We start from the raw sequence: 19036 nt of genomic DNA on the forward strand, positions 1-19036 counted from the left end.
GTCAGGGGTGTGTTTGGTGTTGATAGGAAGGGGTTGAGATGGGTTACGTGACGATCAGGGATATTCGGATTGTGATTGGAGAGGGATTGCCAAGCCCCATAGTGTACATCTTTACTTAGATGAAATAAATCCAGCATTTGATGGTTTTAAGATGATAATGAAATGACATGGGAAATGTTGTGTAAACTTCCCACTGATCCATGAAAAATACAAATTCCATGCAAAGAGGTGAATATTACCCCGAATAGGAAAATAAAAATATACGAAATACATAAGGGCAAAATGAAAGCTTCAGCTGAAACAACAGATTGGAGGAAATCCGAAGTCTGGCCACTGTTCTTTTACAGAACATTTTTCCTATAAATGGTAGGAAGGGTAAACTGATGTTACTTTGGCTGTCAGCCCAAGAACATCATTTCAGGGGTCCTTTTTCTAAGGTGTGCTGAAAAGTGGCCTGCGCTAGTGTAGGCACGTGTTTTACACGCGCGCAGGTCCATTTTTCAGTGCGCCTGCAAAAAGGCCTTTTGGGGGGGGGGGCAAAAATGGACATGCGGCAAAATAAAAATTGGCGCACATCCATTTTGGGCCTGAGACCTTACCGCCACCCATTGACTTAGCGGTAAGGTCTCACAATTAACCTGGTGGTAATCATCAGCGCACACTGCCGATTACCGCCCAGTTAGTGCAGTGCGGCAGAAAATAAAAAATATTTTTGGACGTGTGTAAAAAAATGGAATTACCGCCCGGCGCATGTGGTAGCTGGGCGGTAGTTCCAAATTGATGCGCATTGGACACACGTAGGCGCCTATGCACCTTTGTAAAAGGACCCCCTCGGTTGGTTAAATTTAAGAGGTTTCAGGTCAATGTGTAATTTTATTTCCTCTTGTCTACTTTAAACATTAGGTCTAATGCAAACAGGTGACTATTTAAATGATCATTATTTTTAACTCTGCTTGCAAGGAAGAAACATTGAGTCATCAAGTATTGCCTTTTGTTCTGCTTCCCTACCCTTTACTAGACCGACATGACAATTATGCAAATAGGTAATGAAGGTCAGCTTTGGAGACGTTATTTCTCATGGCGGTTCAGTACCATCCACCTGCCTCAGAATTGCCCGATTGTGTGTACATACTAATTTAAAACAGCACAAGATGTGAACTCTGCTGAAAGCGTGTGGGACTCTGTCATGTGCAAATTCCGGTGCATCCTCTTTTGAATCACAGCCTGCACAGCAGATTTCGATGTTCCCCGATACAGCTAACTAGACCTATGCATGAGACGGAGACCCGAACCTTAGAGTGAAACAGATAATGACGATCTACAGTTTCCAAAATTCTGCAGATGGCAAGAGCACCTAGAATAAAGGCAGCGTGGTTGGCTCCTGGGTTAGTTGAATGCACGGAAATAAAGGTCAATGGAATAACCTTTCTTTTCCTGTGAAGAGGCCGCCTGAACAGGAAATTCCGCGCACAGCGACATCACCTCGGACGTCAGAACAGAAAGGCCTCTTCCACCGCACCTCGTCGTCACCACTACTCCCAATCGACCCCAGCTACAAAGAGAAACTCCCGACCCCGCGCGCCGTCTGCGGAGAGGACCAGTCACCTGGCCCCGCCCCCCCAGGGGGGGCGTGGATTCTCAGACCCCGCCCCCTCCTCCATTCCACTGGGGATTCGGAGACACCTCCCGCCCAATTCATTGCCGATGCAGGGAGGCACACTGGCGGCGGTCGCCTCACCTTGGAGCGGAGGCGGGAATTGGGAGGTGCCGCTCCGCCCCCTTGGGCTGAGAGAGGGGGGGGGGTGGGTGGGATTCCCGACCCTCTCGCTCTGGAGGCGGAGATTCGGAGGCACCGCCCAGCCTGTCCCGAAGCGGTGGGGGGGGGGGGGGGGGTTGGGGCGGAGCCTGGGCCGTGTGGTTGGTTTTTTTGGTTTCCTTTCCCCATTCCCTCTTCATCCTTCCCTCTTGAGGTTCGAGCGCCCCTCGGCGCTGCTGTGCTCGATCGTCACGTCGGTGCGGTGGAGGTCGTGAGGAGCTGCTCCGTTTTCTTTTTCCTCCCTCCCACCCCGGGTGACTGGGCTCAGCGGCGGCTCTTACGGTCTCTGTGCTTGGTTTTTCCCCTTGAGGGATTTAGTTTAATTAATTTGATTTTTTTAGTTTTATATAATTATCCGTGGGGTTTTTTTCTACTTCAATGAAGAAGACGTGTAGGATGGTGAGAGCTCTGCTGCGGATCCCGAACCGCTCCCTGTTGGCCCTCTTGTTCCTCTTCTCCCTCTCCTCCTCCTTTCTCTATTTCATCTATGTGGCGCCCGGCGTAGGTAAGACACCGGCCCCGTGTGGGGCTTTTCCTTCAGCTCATTTTGCCGGTTGTGGGGGGGTGGGGTGCGTTTAGGGGGGGGGGGGCTGGTGACTGTGAGTTCGGACGGAGAGGTTGGAGGGGGGCAGGTCTCCCATTGCTGATCTCCTACAGATCTTCTTGCCTCCCTTCCCCGGGCGGCTCTTTTCAAATTAACGGTGCCTCTGCTCCCCCCCCCTCTCCTTTCCCTTCTCCTTTGCTTGAGGGGAGCGAGATCGGGGAGCGTATCGTCCCCCCCCCCTCCTGCTCCCACACACATTGAGAGGTGTAGGATCGGGGCCTGTATCTCCCCCTCCCCCCACTGCTTCCTTAGGGTCTTTAAAAAATACCTGCAAAGGCTGAGCCGCCCCCCCCCCTAACCGATCAGCAGTATCCCCCCCCCCTTTCCTCTGTGGCAGCCGCTGAATGAATGGTTTTAGTGTTAAATGGTCTAGCGGTGGTTTGGGGTGGAGGAGGTGGTCTGTGGGTTAGAGCTTCTGCAGAGGAAGGGAAGGAGCAGCGCCTGGTTGGGAGAGGGGCTTCGATCCGGATTGATCTCTGAGGAGGATGTAAGGGGGGGGGGGGTGGGGGGGAGCGATCGCAGCCTCCGTTATGCGGTCCTGCAGGTTGCAAGCAGAAGGCGGAGGAGGAAAACGATGCTTCTGAAGTCCTCTTGCTAGCTGACTGCAGTTCAGCCTAAGCTTTCGTTCGTTCATTCATTCATTCATTCATGCAGATTAAAAAAAAAACAACCCAGAAAAGTCATATGAAATATGTGTGTCAAAGAAACCTGTCTGTATGTATGACTAAGAAGCATATGTGTGTGTGTTTCTGTATCGCCTGGAGACCGGGCACACGTTATCGTATTACTGAGCCCTTTACTTTAGAACAGAAGATCACCCCCTCCCCTTTAAAACAAAATGTAAAATACATTGTCCTAAAATAATATTAGCTTAGTTTACCAGTATGGCTTGGTGGCATGGTTTGGTACTAATAACCTACACAATGTGGTGCTCGTCTCAGATTTGTTAACGCTATTTGCTGAATAGGGATATTTCCAGGAAGAGGGATGAGCTCATCACTTTATGAGATTAGGACATTCATATCTATGCTGTAACTTGTGGGGAGGGGGTGTTTTAAGATGTAACAGTTCTTGGGTTGTACATGCCTAACTTTTATTCAGTATGTCCTCATCTTAATACTTACAAATTCACATGATACTGTTACTTGATGATTATGAAATCCAAAATAGCAGATCTCTACTCCCCTGTACTCTGTCATTCACTTCCTGTTCTCTGCTCAGCCAGAGCATGACAATGGTAGCAGAGGTGGATGTAGGCCTTATGCTAGTGTTGGCTCACTCACCCCAGTGACCTGCCTGGGTATCCAGTCTCAGGAGGCCCACACAGGAGGAGGGGGCAAGGCCTGTGAACATTTACTGACTCACAGACTCCAAGCTGTCTGCTGCTACTGGTCATAGGTCAAAGTGATTGCCCAAAGGGAAGAGCTGCATCCCAGTTTAAGGTCCCGACCCACCCTTCGGGAATCACTGTTCTGCTGCAAATCTTTCTGTGTAGGTACCAGACTAAGGAAGTAATTCTAGATCTAGTTGTGTGTGTGTTCCCCCCCCTGGAATTATAGTGTCTGTTAGGGAAGAAGGTCTGTCCATCTGTCTGTCCCTTCACACTCCCACATATCTTCATTCCCTAAATAGCCTGATGCCCCACACACTATACCCCCATAAGACACCTTTGCACCTGATCTTCCCACCCACCCAACTTTTTTCAGCATTTCCTATAACATTCACACAGTCTGTTCAACTTAATGAATGGCTAGAAAAGAGTAACTGGCTAGATCCTTGTCAATCTGGATTCAGACCTGGTTATGGAACAGACAGGCAACAATCCATAACGATTGGCAGCAACTCATCACCATGGTCACTGACCTGCGGGGTACCACAAGAATCGATACTGTCACCTATTCTGTTCAATATCTACCTCAAGCCACTAGCCGAGCTGATTCGGTCAATGGACACTCAGTTCTACATCTATGCGGATGATGTGCAGCTACTCATACCCATTGAACCTGACTTACCTACAGCCTTGAATAAACTGATCACTTGTCTAACATCAATTCAAGAATGGGCTAAACACAACAAACTTTGCCTGAACCCAAGTAAAACCAAGCTTCTCTGGGTCCCTAACACAAGTGCATACATACCTGACATCAAAATCCCTTTTGGGAAGTATGAACTCCCCCCTCAAATCAAAAGTCAGGAACCTTGGAATACAGTTAGATTCAACACTTACTCTGATTCCCCAAATCCAAGCAACCTTCAAGAGCTGCTTCTACTATTTGCGACAGCTACGCTGCCTCTCTCCTTACTTCGAGAAGGTAAATGTTATCCCAGTTGTGCATGCCATGGTAACATCAAGACTGGATCACTGCAATGCACTATACAATGGTTTGACTGCAAAGGGTCTGCACCAGCTCCAGTTGATTCAGAATGCAGCAGCAAGACTCATAGAAGGTTGCAAGCGACATGACCACATCACACCATTTTTGCAAAAACTTCATTGGCTACCAGTACAATACAGGGCTAAATTTAAAACTCTATGTCTGATCTTCAAGGCCCTGAAAGGAAATGGCCCCCGAGTATCTGAAGAATAGGATGATCCTCCACATACCGCCAAGGACAGTAAGGTCCTCCCAAGGACTTTCACCAACTACACCCTCTCCAAAAGACATTACACGATGTGATACCAGCAAGCGAGCCTTCTCCGGAGTAGTCTCCACACTCTGGAATGCATTGCCTGAAAGGCTCAGCTTAACACAAGACTACTTCAGGAAGCGGGTGAAAGCTTGGCTCTTCAACCAGGCCTTTAATGGAAGAAGTAACTAACTTGTTAGTCTCACTCACACACACAAGGATTGACTCGGGCAGCACATACTGCAGCGGGACATGTTTATCCACTCCTAGCCTAGCTGAGTTAATATTTAACCATCTCTCTGACCTCACGTGCAACGTTCTTCAAATCAATCACCTTACTTTCTAATTCTTCCTACTTTCTTACTCATCTATATGTTACAACTTTGCCTTACCTCTCACTACTAATTATAATGTTCTAGTACATATGGTGTTGTCATTGCGAGTAGTATACTATGCCATACTTTGTATTGTTTGAATATTTTTACTGCTCTAATTGCCTATTGCTCATGTTTGATCTCTTCTTACTGTAAACCGCCTTGAGTGAATTCCTTCAAAAAGGCGGTAAATCCAAATAAAATCTGTAAGATCTCCACAGACACACACTGTATGATTGGCAGATGTATATCATTTACATATTAATAAAAACAAAATGGAAAATAAGGTGATGCCTTTTATTGTATTAACTCGAAATATTTTTTGACTAGCCTTTGGAACCCAAAGCTCATTCATCAGATGCTGTCCTGACTAGTCAAAAATGTATTAAGTTAGTCCAATAAAAATATATTCCATTATTTCCATTGCTTGTTTATAGTTTTATTAATCTTTTAAATGGACTAATACTACTTTTATTTACAGTTTACATAGGTTCCCTTTTACAAAGGTATGCTATTGTTTTCAGCGTGCTCTAAAAATTAGCGTATGTTAAATACTAAGATGCCCATAGGAATATAATGGGTGTCTTAGTGTTTAGCGCTCGCTAAAAACGCTAGCATGCCTTTGTAAAAGACCCCCAGTCAGAATTGAATACAGGCACATATATAGTTCTCCACATTCAACACATCTCCTGCGACCATATTGGCATCCACTTTACCATGCCTCTCCTCACAGTATCGTCCCCCACTGAAACGTCCGTGAAAGGAGGCGGCATGCGCCATTGTGTCATACTGTGAGCATGAAGAGTGGCTAGGGCTCTTCAGCTTGGAGAAAAGGCGGCTGAGGGGAGATATGATAGAGGTCTATAAAATATTGAGTGGAGTTGAACGGGTGGATGTGAAGCATCCGTTTACGCTTTCCAAAAATACTCGGACTAGGGGGCATGCGATGAAGCTACAATGCAGTAAATTTAAAATGAATCGGAGAAAATGTTTCTTCTCTCAACGTGTAATTAAACTCTGGAATTCGTTGCCAGAGAATGTGGTATAGGCGGTTAGCTTAGCGGAGTTTAAAAAAGGTTTGGATGACTTCCTAAAGAAAAAGTCCATAGACCATTATTAAATTGACTTGGGGAAAGTCCAGTATTTCTGAGATAAGCAGTATAAAATGATTTGTACTTTTTTGGGATCTTGCCAGGTATTTGTGACCTGGATTGGCCACTGTTGGAAACAGGATGCTGGGCTCGATGGACCTTTGGTCTTTCCCAGTATGGCAATACTTACAGTGGGGGAAATAAGTATTTGATCCCTTGCTGATTTTGTAAGTTTGCCCACTGACAAAGACATGAGCAGCCCATAATTGAAGGGTAGGTTATTGGTAACAGTGAGAGATAGCACATCACAAATTAAATCCGGAAAATCACATTGTGGAAAGTATATGAATTTATTTGCATTCTGCAGAGGGAAATAAGTATTTGATCCCCCACCAACCAGTAAGAGATCTGGCCCCTACAGACCAGGTAGATGCTCCAAATCAACTCGTTACCTGTATGACAGACAGCTGTCGGCAATGGTCACCTGTATGAAAGACACCTGTCCACAGACTCAGTGAATCAGTCAGACTCTAACCTCTACAAAATGGCCAAGAGCAAGGAGCTGTCTAAGGATGTCAGGGACAAGATCATACACCTGCACAAGGCTGGAATGGGCTACAAAACCATCAGTAAGACGCTGGGCGAGAAGGAGACAACTGTTGGTGCCATAGTAAGAAAATGGAAGAAGTACAAAATGACTGTCAATCGACAAAGATCTGGGGCTCCACGCAAAATCTCACCTCGTGGGGTATCCTTGATCATGAGGAAGGTTAGAAATCAGCCTACAACTACAAGGGGGGAACTTGTCAATGATCTCAAGGCAGCTGGGACCACTGTCACCACGAAAACCATTGGTAACACATTACGACATAACGGATTGCAATCCTGCAGTGCCCGCAAGGTCCCCCTGCTCCGGAAGGCACATGTGACGGCCCGTCTGAAGTTTGCCAGTGAACACCTGGATGATGCCGAGAGTGATTGGGAGAAGGTGCTGTGGTCAGATGAGACAAAAATTGAGCTCTTTGGCATGAACTCAACTCGCCGTGTTTGGAGGAAGAGAAATGCTGCCTATGACCCAAAGAACACCGTCCCCACTGTCAAGCATGGAGGTGGAAATGTTATGTTTTGGGGGTGTTTCTCTGCTAAGGGCACAGGACTACTTCACCGCATCAATGGGAGAATGGATGGGGCCATGTACCGTACAATTCTGAGTGACAACCTCCTTCCCTCCGCCAGGGGCCTTAAAAATGGTCGTGGCTGGGTCTTCCAGCACAACAATGACCCAAAACATACAGCCAAGGCAACAAAGGAGTGGCTCAGGAAGAAGCACATTAGGGTCATGGAGTGGCCTAGCCAGTCACCAGACCTTAATCCCATTGAAAACTTATGGAGGGAGCTGAGCTGCGAGTTGCCAAGCGACAGCCCAGAACTCTTAATGATTTAGAGATGATCTGCAAAGAGGAGTGGACCAAAATTCCTCCTGACATGTGTGCAACTACAGAAGACGTCTGACCGCTGTGCTTGCCAACAAGGGTTTTGCCACCAAGTATTAGGTCTTGTTTGCCAGAGGGATTAAATACTTATTTCCCTCTGCAGAATGCAAATAAATTCATATACTTTCCACAATGTGATTTTCCAGATTTAATTTGTGATGTGCTATCTCTCACTGTTACCAATAACCTACCCTTCAATTATGGGCTGCTCATGTCTTTGTCAGTGGGCAAACTTACAAAATCAGCAAGGGATCAAATACTTATTTCCCCCACTGTAGGTACTTCTTGCATGATGGATTATATATATAATAGAAAGTAAAATGTGTATTCATAGAGGAAGCTGATTGGACTGACAGCATTTATACAAATTCTGATAATATTTTCCTCTTTTCCCGAGATTCAGGTGGCAGGAAGTGTATATTTTTATGAACACTAAAGTAGCAAAGCAAGTATAGGCATTCAGAGCTTGAGGACAAATTTTCTAAATTGATTTGTTTAACATCTTTGTGAAAAAAAATTCACCCAAGGCTGTATACAGGAAGAATAAGTTAAACGTAGGTAACAGACAATTATAGCTATAAAAATATTCAAATAACAAACAGTACATAGCATGGCATCGTATGCTACTTATTTTTATTTTTCATTTTCACATTTTTACAAGCATTTACTACTTGAATAGGTAATACAGTTAAGAAATGATCACATAATTAGGCAAAATAAAAGAGGAAAATATTACAAACTTATATTAGACCACCAAATTGGAGGGGCTAAGAGCCGTTGTCTTAGGAGAAAGAAATTTAGTAAGTCATATCACAAGATTGAAATAAAGCAATAGCAGATTAAACAAACCCCAAATATATATATAATCTCCCCACATCCTAATCTTAGGGCAAAACATAACGGTTTAGATTCAAAAAGCATTATAGTAATTTTTTCTGTAGAATAAATTGTTTTAAGTGTTCGGGTTCAAAGAAAACATATTTTACCCCTAAATATTTAATGTTGCATTTACAAGGATAGTTCAAGTGGAATGAGGCTCCTAAAGACAAAGTTTCAACACGAAGTGCTAAAAAGTCTTTCCTTCTATTTTGAGTTAGTTTAGTGACATCTGGGAATACCCAGATTTTCCCCCCATAAAATGGGGTTTGCAAGTTCTTCAAAGCCATCTTTCTAACAGATTCTAAGTCTTGAGGAAATATGAATGAAACCAGCAAGGTTTGCCGGTCGGTTATATCAGTTAACGAAGTTTCTAGTAAGTCTGATACATTTAAATTCGGTTGTTCCAACTCTTGTAGTGATTTCTTTGTAGGAAGATAATAAATTTTATTCACTGGAGGTATATTTTCTAAGGTAAATTTCAAATTTTCCATCAGATACCTTTTAAAAATTTCTAATGGGGAATATATAGAAGTCCGTGGGAAATTCAAAAATCGTAAATTTAACCTCCTATTATGATTTTCAAAATGTTCCAACTTTTTATGTATCAGCATGTTATCTGAAATTTCCTTCAATTTAGAAGTTTCATTAGACAGATTTGAATCTTTTCAGTTACCTCTTCTTTCATAGAGGAAAATGCAGAAGTTAATTCATTTACTTTACCCAAAAGCGGTTCAATCTTGCTAGTTGATTCCATCACCGTCTGTAGAGTCTCCATTATTGCCTCAAGAGTCACCGCCGGCGAGGAGACTAAAGATTTTCCTGGCCTCTGTGCCATCTGACTCTCAGCCTTTGCTATGATACAGGCCTCAGCTGTATCTTCGAAGTGGAGACCCGGTAGTAGCTCTCCTCTCTCGTTTCCACGATTAGGGGCTACTCGCCCATCATCGAAGTCAGCTGGTTGCGGTGGTGGTGGGCGCACCGGGGGGGACAATGAAACGTCCTGCCCTGGAGCTCAGCCTCTCCTCGGGCGTCCAGCTCAGCAGTGCTTCCCGCTCGTAACAGGGGTTTCTCGCGAGGGAATCCGTGGATAGAAAGCTTGCGTCGGAGTCGAAGTTCGAACCGCAGGGTTCCGGTTCTCAAACCCCTTTCCTCTTGGTATGCGGCATCAGCAAAAAAGGAATAAGGGTAAATTTTAGAAGTACTTCAACCAGGAGGTATGGGTTTAACACAGCACTATCCAACGGCTCTCTCGTGGAATGGTGTTACTGCCGCCATCTTGCTCCGCCCCCCCTAGAATCATCGTATGCTACTTATGTCAGCGCAGAACGTAAAACATCTTAATAGCATAGGGTGTAAGCAAAGGTGGAGCACATGGATAAGCATTTTATCTGTATGCAATTGATATAATTTCCAGTATCTGTTGCAGAGCGAATGAATTCTCTGGACAATTTATTTATGAGCATTTTCCAAAGCCGAGGACCGCCTTGCACTCTTCAAATGTTTGTATGTTCGGGGCAGACGGGATAGACGAGTTGTTTATTTGTTGTTATTTTCTTTCGGGCCCTTTACAAGGGTGTGCCGAAAAATGGGCTGCGCTAGTGTAGGCACGTGCTTTGGGGCGTGCGCAGATCCATTTTTTTTTTTTCAGTGCACTTTTAAAAAAAGGCCTTTTAAAAATTTTTGCCGAAAATGGACGTGCAACAAAATAATTGGTGCGGGTCCGTTTTGGGTCTGAGACCTTACCGTCAGCCATTGACTTAGCAGTAAGGTTTCGCGCAGTATCCGTGTGGTAATCGTCTATGCACGTAGAATGACGATTACCGCCCGGTTTCTGCCGTGCGCCCAAAAACTGAAATTATTTGCCGGTGCACATAGCGGGTGTGTATCAAAAATGAAATTACCACAAGGGCTAAGAGGTAGCTCCAAGCTGATGTGCCTTTGCGGCTTAGTAAAAGGGCCCCTATGTATCTGTGTTGTGTTTTATAGGAAACTAGTAAAAAAGGCCCGTTTCTGTGAGCAATGAAACGGGCGCTAGCAAGGTTTTCCTGTGGCAATGTCGTGAGGTGTTTGGAGGGCAGCGTCGGGGGGGGGGGTGCAGGACGGCAGCGTCGGGAGGGTGCAGGTGGGTAGTTTTTTTGTGGAGGGCGGCAGCTTCGGGGTGCCGGCGGATCAGGTGTTCGGATGGCACTCCTCTCCCTGCGTAGCGGTGTTTGTCGCTGTGCGTCGGGGGGGGGGTGGAGGCCTTGCGTAGGTCGCTGTTTCTGGCTGTGCGTCGGGGGGGGGAGCGTCGGAGGGCGGTGGAACTGCCAATTGGGATCTTGCAGCTACAAATTTACATTTAGAATGTTGGGGTTGTGAATTGTGTGGATGGGGCGTGGCTGAGGGCGGGTCTATGAGTGAGAGTGAGTGGTGATGACAGCCTAGAAGACTACAGGGCTTCAGTGTTTCCCTGCCACACAGTGAGGTTCAGAACGTTGGAGGTGAGAATTCTTTATATAGATATCTCTTTTGATTATAGTAAATGAAAGTTGGGCAAGAGTGGAATGAATTATGTCTGAAAAGCAGTATACTCTTGCCTTCTGGTTGGTGAAAATGGCCTTCATAGAGCGGTAAAGATCCAACCAATCACCTCATTTCAGACCAAACACAACAACAAGACAATGCAGCAGAAAACAAGTTAGTATCGAGTGATTTACTTTATCATAGTTCAGCTAATTCTATCCCAAACAGGGGCGTTTGCCATTCTGAAGTAAAATATGTTGGTTGGTTTTAACTCTTTATAGTTATTTTCTGAGAAAAGTGTGTTTTTCTTAAAGAAGGAATGAGGGAAATCTACTTTCTAGGCTCTACAGTAAATCCATATGAAAGAAGAAAAGTTCTAAATGATTATTGTGTACTGAAATGATTAGAACCTGCCTAGGATATTGTAGGATTGTCTTAAGTCACCAATAAGTTCTGTTCTGGTGTTGTTGAGGTCTTTGCATTCTCTTTTATTTTCCATGTCTGATTTCCTATATAAGGGCTTCTTCACTGGGGTGTTATAGTTTGAGATTTAGCTTGCAGCCTCTTTTAGTTTAGCTCAAGGTGACTTACGTCGTCAAGTATCACTATGAGGCATATTTTCCAAAGCATCTTTAGCCTTCAAAGTTCCATAGGCTTTCTAATGGACTTTGGAAGGCTAAGTGCTTTGAAATATGCCTCTATGGAAAACGCACTGACACTGACCCCGCGTATGTGTGGGGAAAGAGCGGGTACAAAAGTCAATAAATAAAATAGACACTGTGCATCCCTCCATGAAACAAGAAGTTACATAATCTTCCGTATTGTACCTGAGTGTGATGAAGGGTTAAATGACTTGGCCAAGATCACAAGGAGTGACAGTGGATTTGAACCGGGCTTACCTGTTTTTCTCTTTCACTGCTGTTGAGACCTCCTCTGCAGGTATAGGCTATGCAGCTTGAATCTAATAAAGGTGAGGCCATTTTCAGATCATTTAATGCAGAATTTAAAATAAAACTGCGAGTTTGCTTTTGAAATCCAAGCTGTTAGTAATCGCATGTGCCATGATGAGGCAGTTCTTACACAAACTGAAAAAATAGACATCGGTTGTGAATGTTCTGAGAAGGGATCCGTGGCGGCTGACCCGTGGGGGATGTGGGACCACATGCAGAGAGACTCGTGGCGGCATCCCGTCTGCACAAATTAGTAAGCGCTGAAAAGTGGGGTCAAAAAGTAGGGCCAGTATGAAACACAGTTGCTCATTGTCAGTCAGCCCTGTCAGTGGCTGACATATTACAGATCTGGATTCTGTTGCTGTATTGATGCAAGCTTTGGGAGTGGTTTGGCAATAAACTCTTGGAAGGTAAAGATAGGTAAGGATGGAACATTTATCAGGCTGAAATGTCATTTCTGGCTGGCAGATGTCAGGTTTACAGCTGTATCTCCAGCTAAGTTTAGTTGAAGACCCACCATTGCACCTGAGGTGGCACCTTCTCAGCCCTGGGGGGGGGGGGGGGGGGGGGGTTCCTACAGTTCCAGGAAGACAGTGGGAAGGAAGGCCTACAGCTGCAGCCAGACCTGTCCCTTTGCTTACCACAAGGACAAGCACACAGCACTGATTACACAGAAGAGGGTGTGAGAAGGAAGAGAGTGACAGATAAAGAGAACCCCTAACTCTTCCTTCTACTCCAAAAGATTGTTACACAGCGAACAATATATTTTCGCTGGCCTCTGAAGATTTTGACAGTTCAACTTGTCAAAAATATTTTGTGGGCAGTCACTTTCTGCGTTTGTCAATGTAAAGTATGGTTTTCTTACTCTTGGAAACCCAGAAGAAATATTTAAAGAACCATTGTCACTGGGCCAATCAGTATGAAAGAACTAAAAAAAAATGTTTTGATCTGGTGCAATAGCTTTTTAGAAAGTAAATCCAGGAAGGGCACATCGCAGGGAAAATTCACCTGATTGTAGTATGTCAGTTTTTAAGTACCAGCTCCAGTACAAAAATGTGAAGTGCTTTGTTTTTTTTATTTGCTTTAGTTTAAATACATCAGGTAGGCCAATCCCCTCTTCTGTCTTTAGTACCTATTGCAGTGTTGGACAAAGCCTGCTGCTCGGTTGCCAGTGGAGAAGAGCTCATATAATGGTATGCCAGCTGCCTTTCAGTTTTTAAGGTGGCCAAACAGGTAGAAAAGGTCGTGACGGTCAAAGCCAGAAGAATGCTCAGGTACATAGGGAGAGGGTGATAGTGCCCTTATTTATTTAATTTATTTATTTAGATTTTGCTCACACCTTTTTCAGTAGTAGCTCAAGGTGAGTTACATTCAGGCACTCTGGATATTTCTCTGTCCCAGGAGGGCTCACAATCTAAGTCACAATCTAAGTTTATACCTGAAGCAATGCAGGGTTAAGTGACTTGCCCAAGATCACAAGGAGCAGCAGTGGATTTGACCGGCCACCTCTGGATTGCAGACGGTGCGGAGTGGAGGAGTAACCTAGTGGTTAGTGCAGCGGACTTTGATCCTGGGGAAACTGGGTTTCGATTCCCACTGCATCGCCTTGTGACTGTGGGCAAGACACTTCACCCTCCATTGCTCCAGGTACAAAATAAGTACCTGAATATATGTAAACCGCTTTGAATGTAGTTGCAAAATACCACAGAAAGGCGGTATATCAAGTCCCCTTTCCCTTTCCCTTTAACCACTAGGCCGCTCCTCCACTTTCTTATGCAAGTCTCCGGTGAGGCCCCATCTATATATATAAAAGGCACTTTGAAGCCTCAAGCCGGAAACTTGAGGCACCCGAGATATCCGGTTTGGCCTGCAGGCTCCAGTCACTGTAGCTCCGCCATCGCGTCAAAACGCGATGATGTTGAGGCGGGGCGGCCCTCGCGTCAAAACGCAATGACGTTGAGGGTGGGGCGGCCCTCGCAACCACGTCACTGAGGGACGAAGGGAGGAAGAGGACAGGTGTGCAACTCGGTACGGAGGGGGTGTCTGCAACTCGGGAGGGGGGGATTACCCTGCTAGCGCCCGTTTCATTTTTTCCAGAAACGGGCATTTCTTACTAGTTTAGAATATTGTGTGCAATTCTGGAGACCGCACCTACGAAAGATATAAACAGGATGGAGTCGGTCCAGAGGGTGGCTACAGAATTGATCATGGTGTCTGTCGAAAAGCGTATAGGGACCGAATTAAGGCTCTCAATAGGGAGAAAGGTGGGAGAGAGGGGGATATGATAGACATTTAAATACCGCTGTGGCATTAATGTACAGGAGGGTGAGTCCCTTTAAAATGAAGGAAAACTATGGAATGAGAGGATGAAGTTAAGAGGTTATAGGCTCAGGAGTAATTTAAGGAAATATATTCACAGAAAGGGTGGTGGATGCGTGGAATCGCCTCCCAGTGGAGGTGGTGGAGACAAGGACTGTGTCTGAATTTAAGAAAGCGTGGGACAGGCATATGGGATCTCTTAGGGAAAGGAGGAGATGTGGATGGGAAAGCTGAACGCACCATTTGGCTCTTATCTGCCATCATCTACTATAATAAAACTCACCCTCAACGTTCTGAGGACACTGACGTCAGTGAAGCCAAGCTCTGACTTCCTTCAAAAAGGTTCGAAGGTTCGTGGTGGTGAAGCCACCAAAATCGTTCTGGGCTCCGTCCTCCAGGGCAGAGCAATGGCAGAACAACGAAGGGGTTGGCAGGGAGGCGGGGGTGGGTGGGAAATCGCTCCGGGCCCCACCCTCGTGGGTGGGGCAATGGCAGAACAACGAAGGGGTTGGCAGGGAGGGAGGCGGGGGGTGGAAATCGCTCTGGGCCCTGCCCTCGAGGGCGGAGCAATGGCAGAACAACGAAGGGGTTGGCAGGGAGGCAGGGGTGGGTGGGATATCGCTTCGGGCCCCGCCCTCGCGTCTAGCGTCATGACGTTGGGGGCGGAGCAATGCCAGAACAACGAAGGGGTTGGCCAGGGAGGGAGGAGGGTTTTGGCGACGAAAACCTTGCTAGCGCCCGTTTCATTTGCTCTGAAACGGGCTTCTTTTACTAGTGTTTCTATGTTTCCTTCTCTGTTTCTTAGATCACACATGGTCAGCATGAAGTTTCTTCTCATACATGTACCCCCTTCCCCTTAACGCAGAGATTCTGCTTCAGTTACATACTTGCTGCTGCAAAATTATGATGAACTTTCACGAGATCTGTTTCACCTCGTAGGCAAGCAAATTCCCCTTTGTTTTGGCAAGCATTAGTTTTGCTTGTTTGACTTATAAGCTTACAAGCCGTTGAGCCCATTAAAACGGGCAAGAAAGCGGTCGGAGCAACGCCGGGTGCAGCCGAGCCCCTGCCCAGGAAAGCCGCCCCGGGGGATGGTGGCAGAGGAAAGCGCCCGCGTAACAGCAGCGGCGGCGGCAGCAGCTCATCGTACCTGTCGGAGACAGAGTGCGCCTCGGAGCTGCTGTCGGACGATCCCCGCCCGCGGTGCTCGCCGGCCAACGTCGGAACTCGGAAGAGATTTGTGATGTGCCGCACATGCGCTTGTGCGGCACGTCGGTCACTCTTCATTTATATAGTAGGATTTTGCTCACACCTTTTTTCAATTAAGGACAGAGTGTTTTCTTGTCCCTGGTGGACTCACAATTTGTTTTTGTTTATTGGGTTCTTGCTGTATTGCTCTTCGGTACATAAAAATCAGGGTGGTTTACAGACTAATATACAGAAAGGAAATACATTTCATCAAATAAAAGTGATGTGGTAGCTGTGTTAGTCTACTTTTAAAGTGGAGTGGCGGAGTGGCCTAGTGGTTAGAGCACCGGTCTTGAAATCCAGAGGTGGCCGGTTCAAATCCCACTGCTGCTCCTTGTGATCTTGGGCAAGTCACTTAACCCTTCTATTGCCTCAGGTACAAACTTAGATTGTGAGTCCTCCAGGGACGGAGAAATATCCAGAGTACCTGAATGTAACTCACCTTGAGCTACTACTGAAAAAGGTGTGAGCAAAATCTAAATAAATAAGTGCACTATCACCCTCTCCCTATGTACCTGAGCATCCTTCTGGCATGTGTGAGCAAAATCTAAATAAATAAATAAAAATAAAGGTAACAAATAGGAATAAACTAGAGAAAAGAAAATATGATGATATCTTTTTTTATTGGACTAAATACATATTTGATTAGCTTTCGAAGGTAACCACATGAGCCCTCGCCACCTACAAAATGGGTAGTGATAGACTCGTGCGAATGTTTTGTTAATGGCTGCACGCTAATGTCTACATCAGCGCATGGCCGTTAATTGGGAAAATGGAAAATTGACCATTTTCCGACTGCGGCCATAGCGCATGGGAAAGTTTTTCAAGTTTATTAAGGATTTTCTATACCGCCCATCAAATCATGTGTTTGAGTGGCTTACAATCTAACATCCGAAAATGAAGGGGAAATAAACCACACACCATGCGCTAAGGATGCATTTTATTGCAGTATAGTGAAGAAAAAAAAAAAAAAGACCCTGCAGTGACTTGCCCAAGATCACAACGAGCCACAGCTGGATTTGAATTGGGCTCCTCTTATTCTCAGCCTGCTGCTTTAACTGTTCAGCTACTTTTCCACTCCTAGCGTAATGGAGCCGACACTGTGGGTGCTTGAGCACCCCCAATGTTGAGAAAATTCCTTGTATGTGTCCAGGGAGGGGTTATTTCCACTGGGCTTAGCAACCCCAATAATTTTGAAAAGTTAGCTCCTATGCTAACGTTAATTAGTATATGTTTTCTAAACGCATCTGAGCCCCTTCTTTGTAATGTAGGTGCTGAAATCAGAAGAGAGAGAACTTTTGTGGTTCTGCTTGATGAAATTCCCAGTAGGAATACTTGGCTTTGCTTTCTCAGTCCTTTTATTACAGTACCATACTATACCCTATTATCAGTTATAGTGGTCAACTACTTAAAACTCTGCTACTGGGAATACTTTTTCCTGTTCTGTGCATATGTGAAAAATGTTTTGGAAGCTGAGGGCTTGTATACTTGGGGTTTTATTATTTTGGCCCACTAGTTCCTTCTTTCAGTTTAGTCAGAACCAGTTCGGAGATCCTGGTGCCCTGAGCCTTCGGTTGAAGCTATCTGGAGATTTTTACCCCGCTCATGATAGCGGTGGCTCTGACGCTGAGAGCTGTGCACTAGTCTGCACAGCGCAGTTCTCGGGACACACCCAGCCAGTTGAGTTTCCAGGATACCCGTAATGAATATGCTTGAGAGATTTGTACGCAGTGCTTCATTGGTATGCAAATCTTATCTCATGCATATTCATTGTGGATATCCTGGAAACCTGACTGGCTTGGAGTGTCCCAGGACTGAGTTGAGAAGCACTGCTCTAGAACTACTGCCACTGTTTATCGTTTATTTGGCGCCACTAGACGTACACAATGCTGTACACTAAACCATGTAAAACACTCCCTGCCCGACAGAGTTATAATCTAATTAAGGACAAACAAGTCAAGTAAGGGATTACATAAGTAATGCCCATACTGGGGAAAAGACCAAGGGTCCATCGAGCCCAGCATCTTGTCCACGACAGCGGCCAATCCAGGCCAAGGGCACCTGGCAAGCTTCCCAAACGTACAAACATTCTATACATGTTATTCCTGGGATTTTGGATTTTTCCAAGTCCGTTAGTAGCGGTTTATGGACTTGTCCTTTAGGAAACCGTCCAACCCCTTTTTAAACTCTGCTAAGCTAACCGCCTTCACCACATTTTCCGGCAATGAATTCCAGAGTTTAATTACACGTTGGGTGAAGAAAAATTTTCTCCGATTTGTTTTAAATTTACTACACTGTAGTTTAATCGCATGCCCCCTAGTCCTAGTATTTTTGGAAAGCGTGAACAGACGCTTCACATCCACCTGTTCCATTCCACTCATTATTTTATATACCTCTATCATGTCTCCCCTCAGCCGTCTCTTCTCCAAGCTGAATAGCCCTAGCCTCCTTAGTCTTTCTTCATAGGGAAGTCGTCCCATCCCCGCTATCATTTTAGTCGCCCTTCGCTGCACCTTTTCCAATTCTACTATATCTTTCTTGAGATGCGGCGACCAGAATTGAACACAATACTCAAGGTGCGGTCGCACCATGGAGCGATACAACGGCATTATAACAACCTCACACCTGTTTTCCATACCTTCCTAATATACCCAACATTCTATTCGCTTTCCTAGCCGCAGCAGCACACTGAGCAGAAGGTTTCAGCGTGTTATCGACGACGACACCCAGATCCCTTTCTTGGTCCGTAACTCCTAACGTGGAACCTTGCATGATGTAGCTATAATTCGGGTTCTTTTTTCCCCACATGCATCACCTTGCACTTGCTCACATTAAACGTCATCTGCCATTTAGCCGCCCAGTCTCGTAAGGTCCTCTTGTAATTTTTCACAATCTGTCGCGAGTTAACGACTTTGAATAACTTTGTGTCATCAGCAAATTTAATTACCTCGCTAGTTACTCCCATCTCTGAATCATTTATAAATATATTAAAAAGCAGCGGTCCTAGCACAGACCCCTGAGGAACCCCACTAACTACCCTTCTCCATTGTGAATACTGCCCATTAACCCCACTCTCTGTTTCCTATCCTTCAACCAGTTTTTAATCCACAATAGGACATTTCCTCCTATCCC

General features: G+C 45.4%; 1 protein-coding gene across 1 annotated transcript in view; it reads left to right on the plus strand.

The window, feature by feature from the left end:
- Positions 1 to 1972: 1972 nt before the first annotated feature.
- B4GALT5 (beta-1,4-galactosyltransferase 5) overlaps positions 1973 to 19036 on the plus strand; it is a 129139-nt gene continuing 112075 nt past the window's right edge. The window contains exon 1 of the mRNA XM_030212757.1: positions 1973 to 2321. Within this exon, the coding sequence (XP_030068617.1) occupies positions 2195 to 2321 (127 nt within the window). The 5' untranslated portion in view covers positions 1973 to 2194. The remainder of the gene's footprint in view (positions 2322 to 19036) is intronic.

This window comes from Microcaecilia unicolor, chromosome 8 (genome assembly GCF_901765095.1).
Source record: "Microcaecilia unicolor chromosome 8, aMicUni1.1, whole genome shotgun sequence".
Taxonomy (NCBI): domain Eukaryota; kingdom Metazoa; phylum Chordata; class Amphibia; order Gymnophiona; family Siphonopidae; genus Microcaecilia; species Microcaecilia unicolor.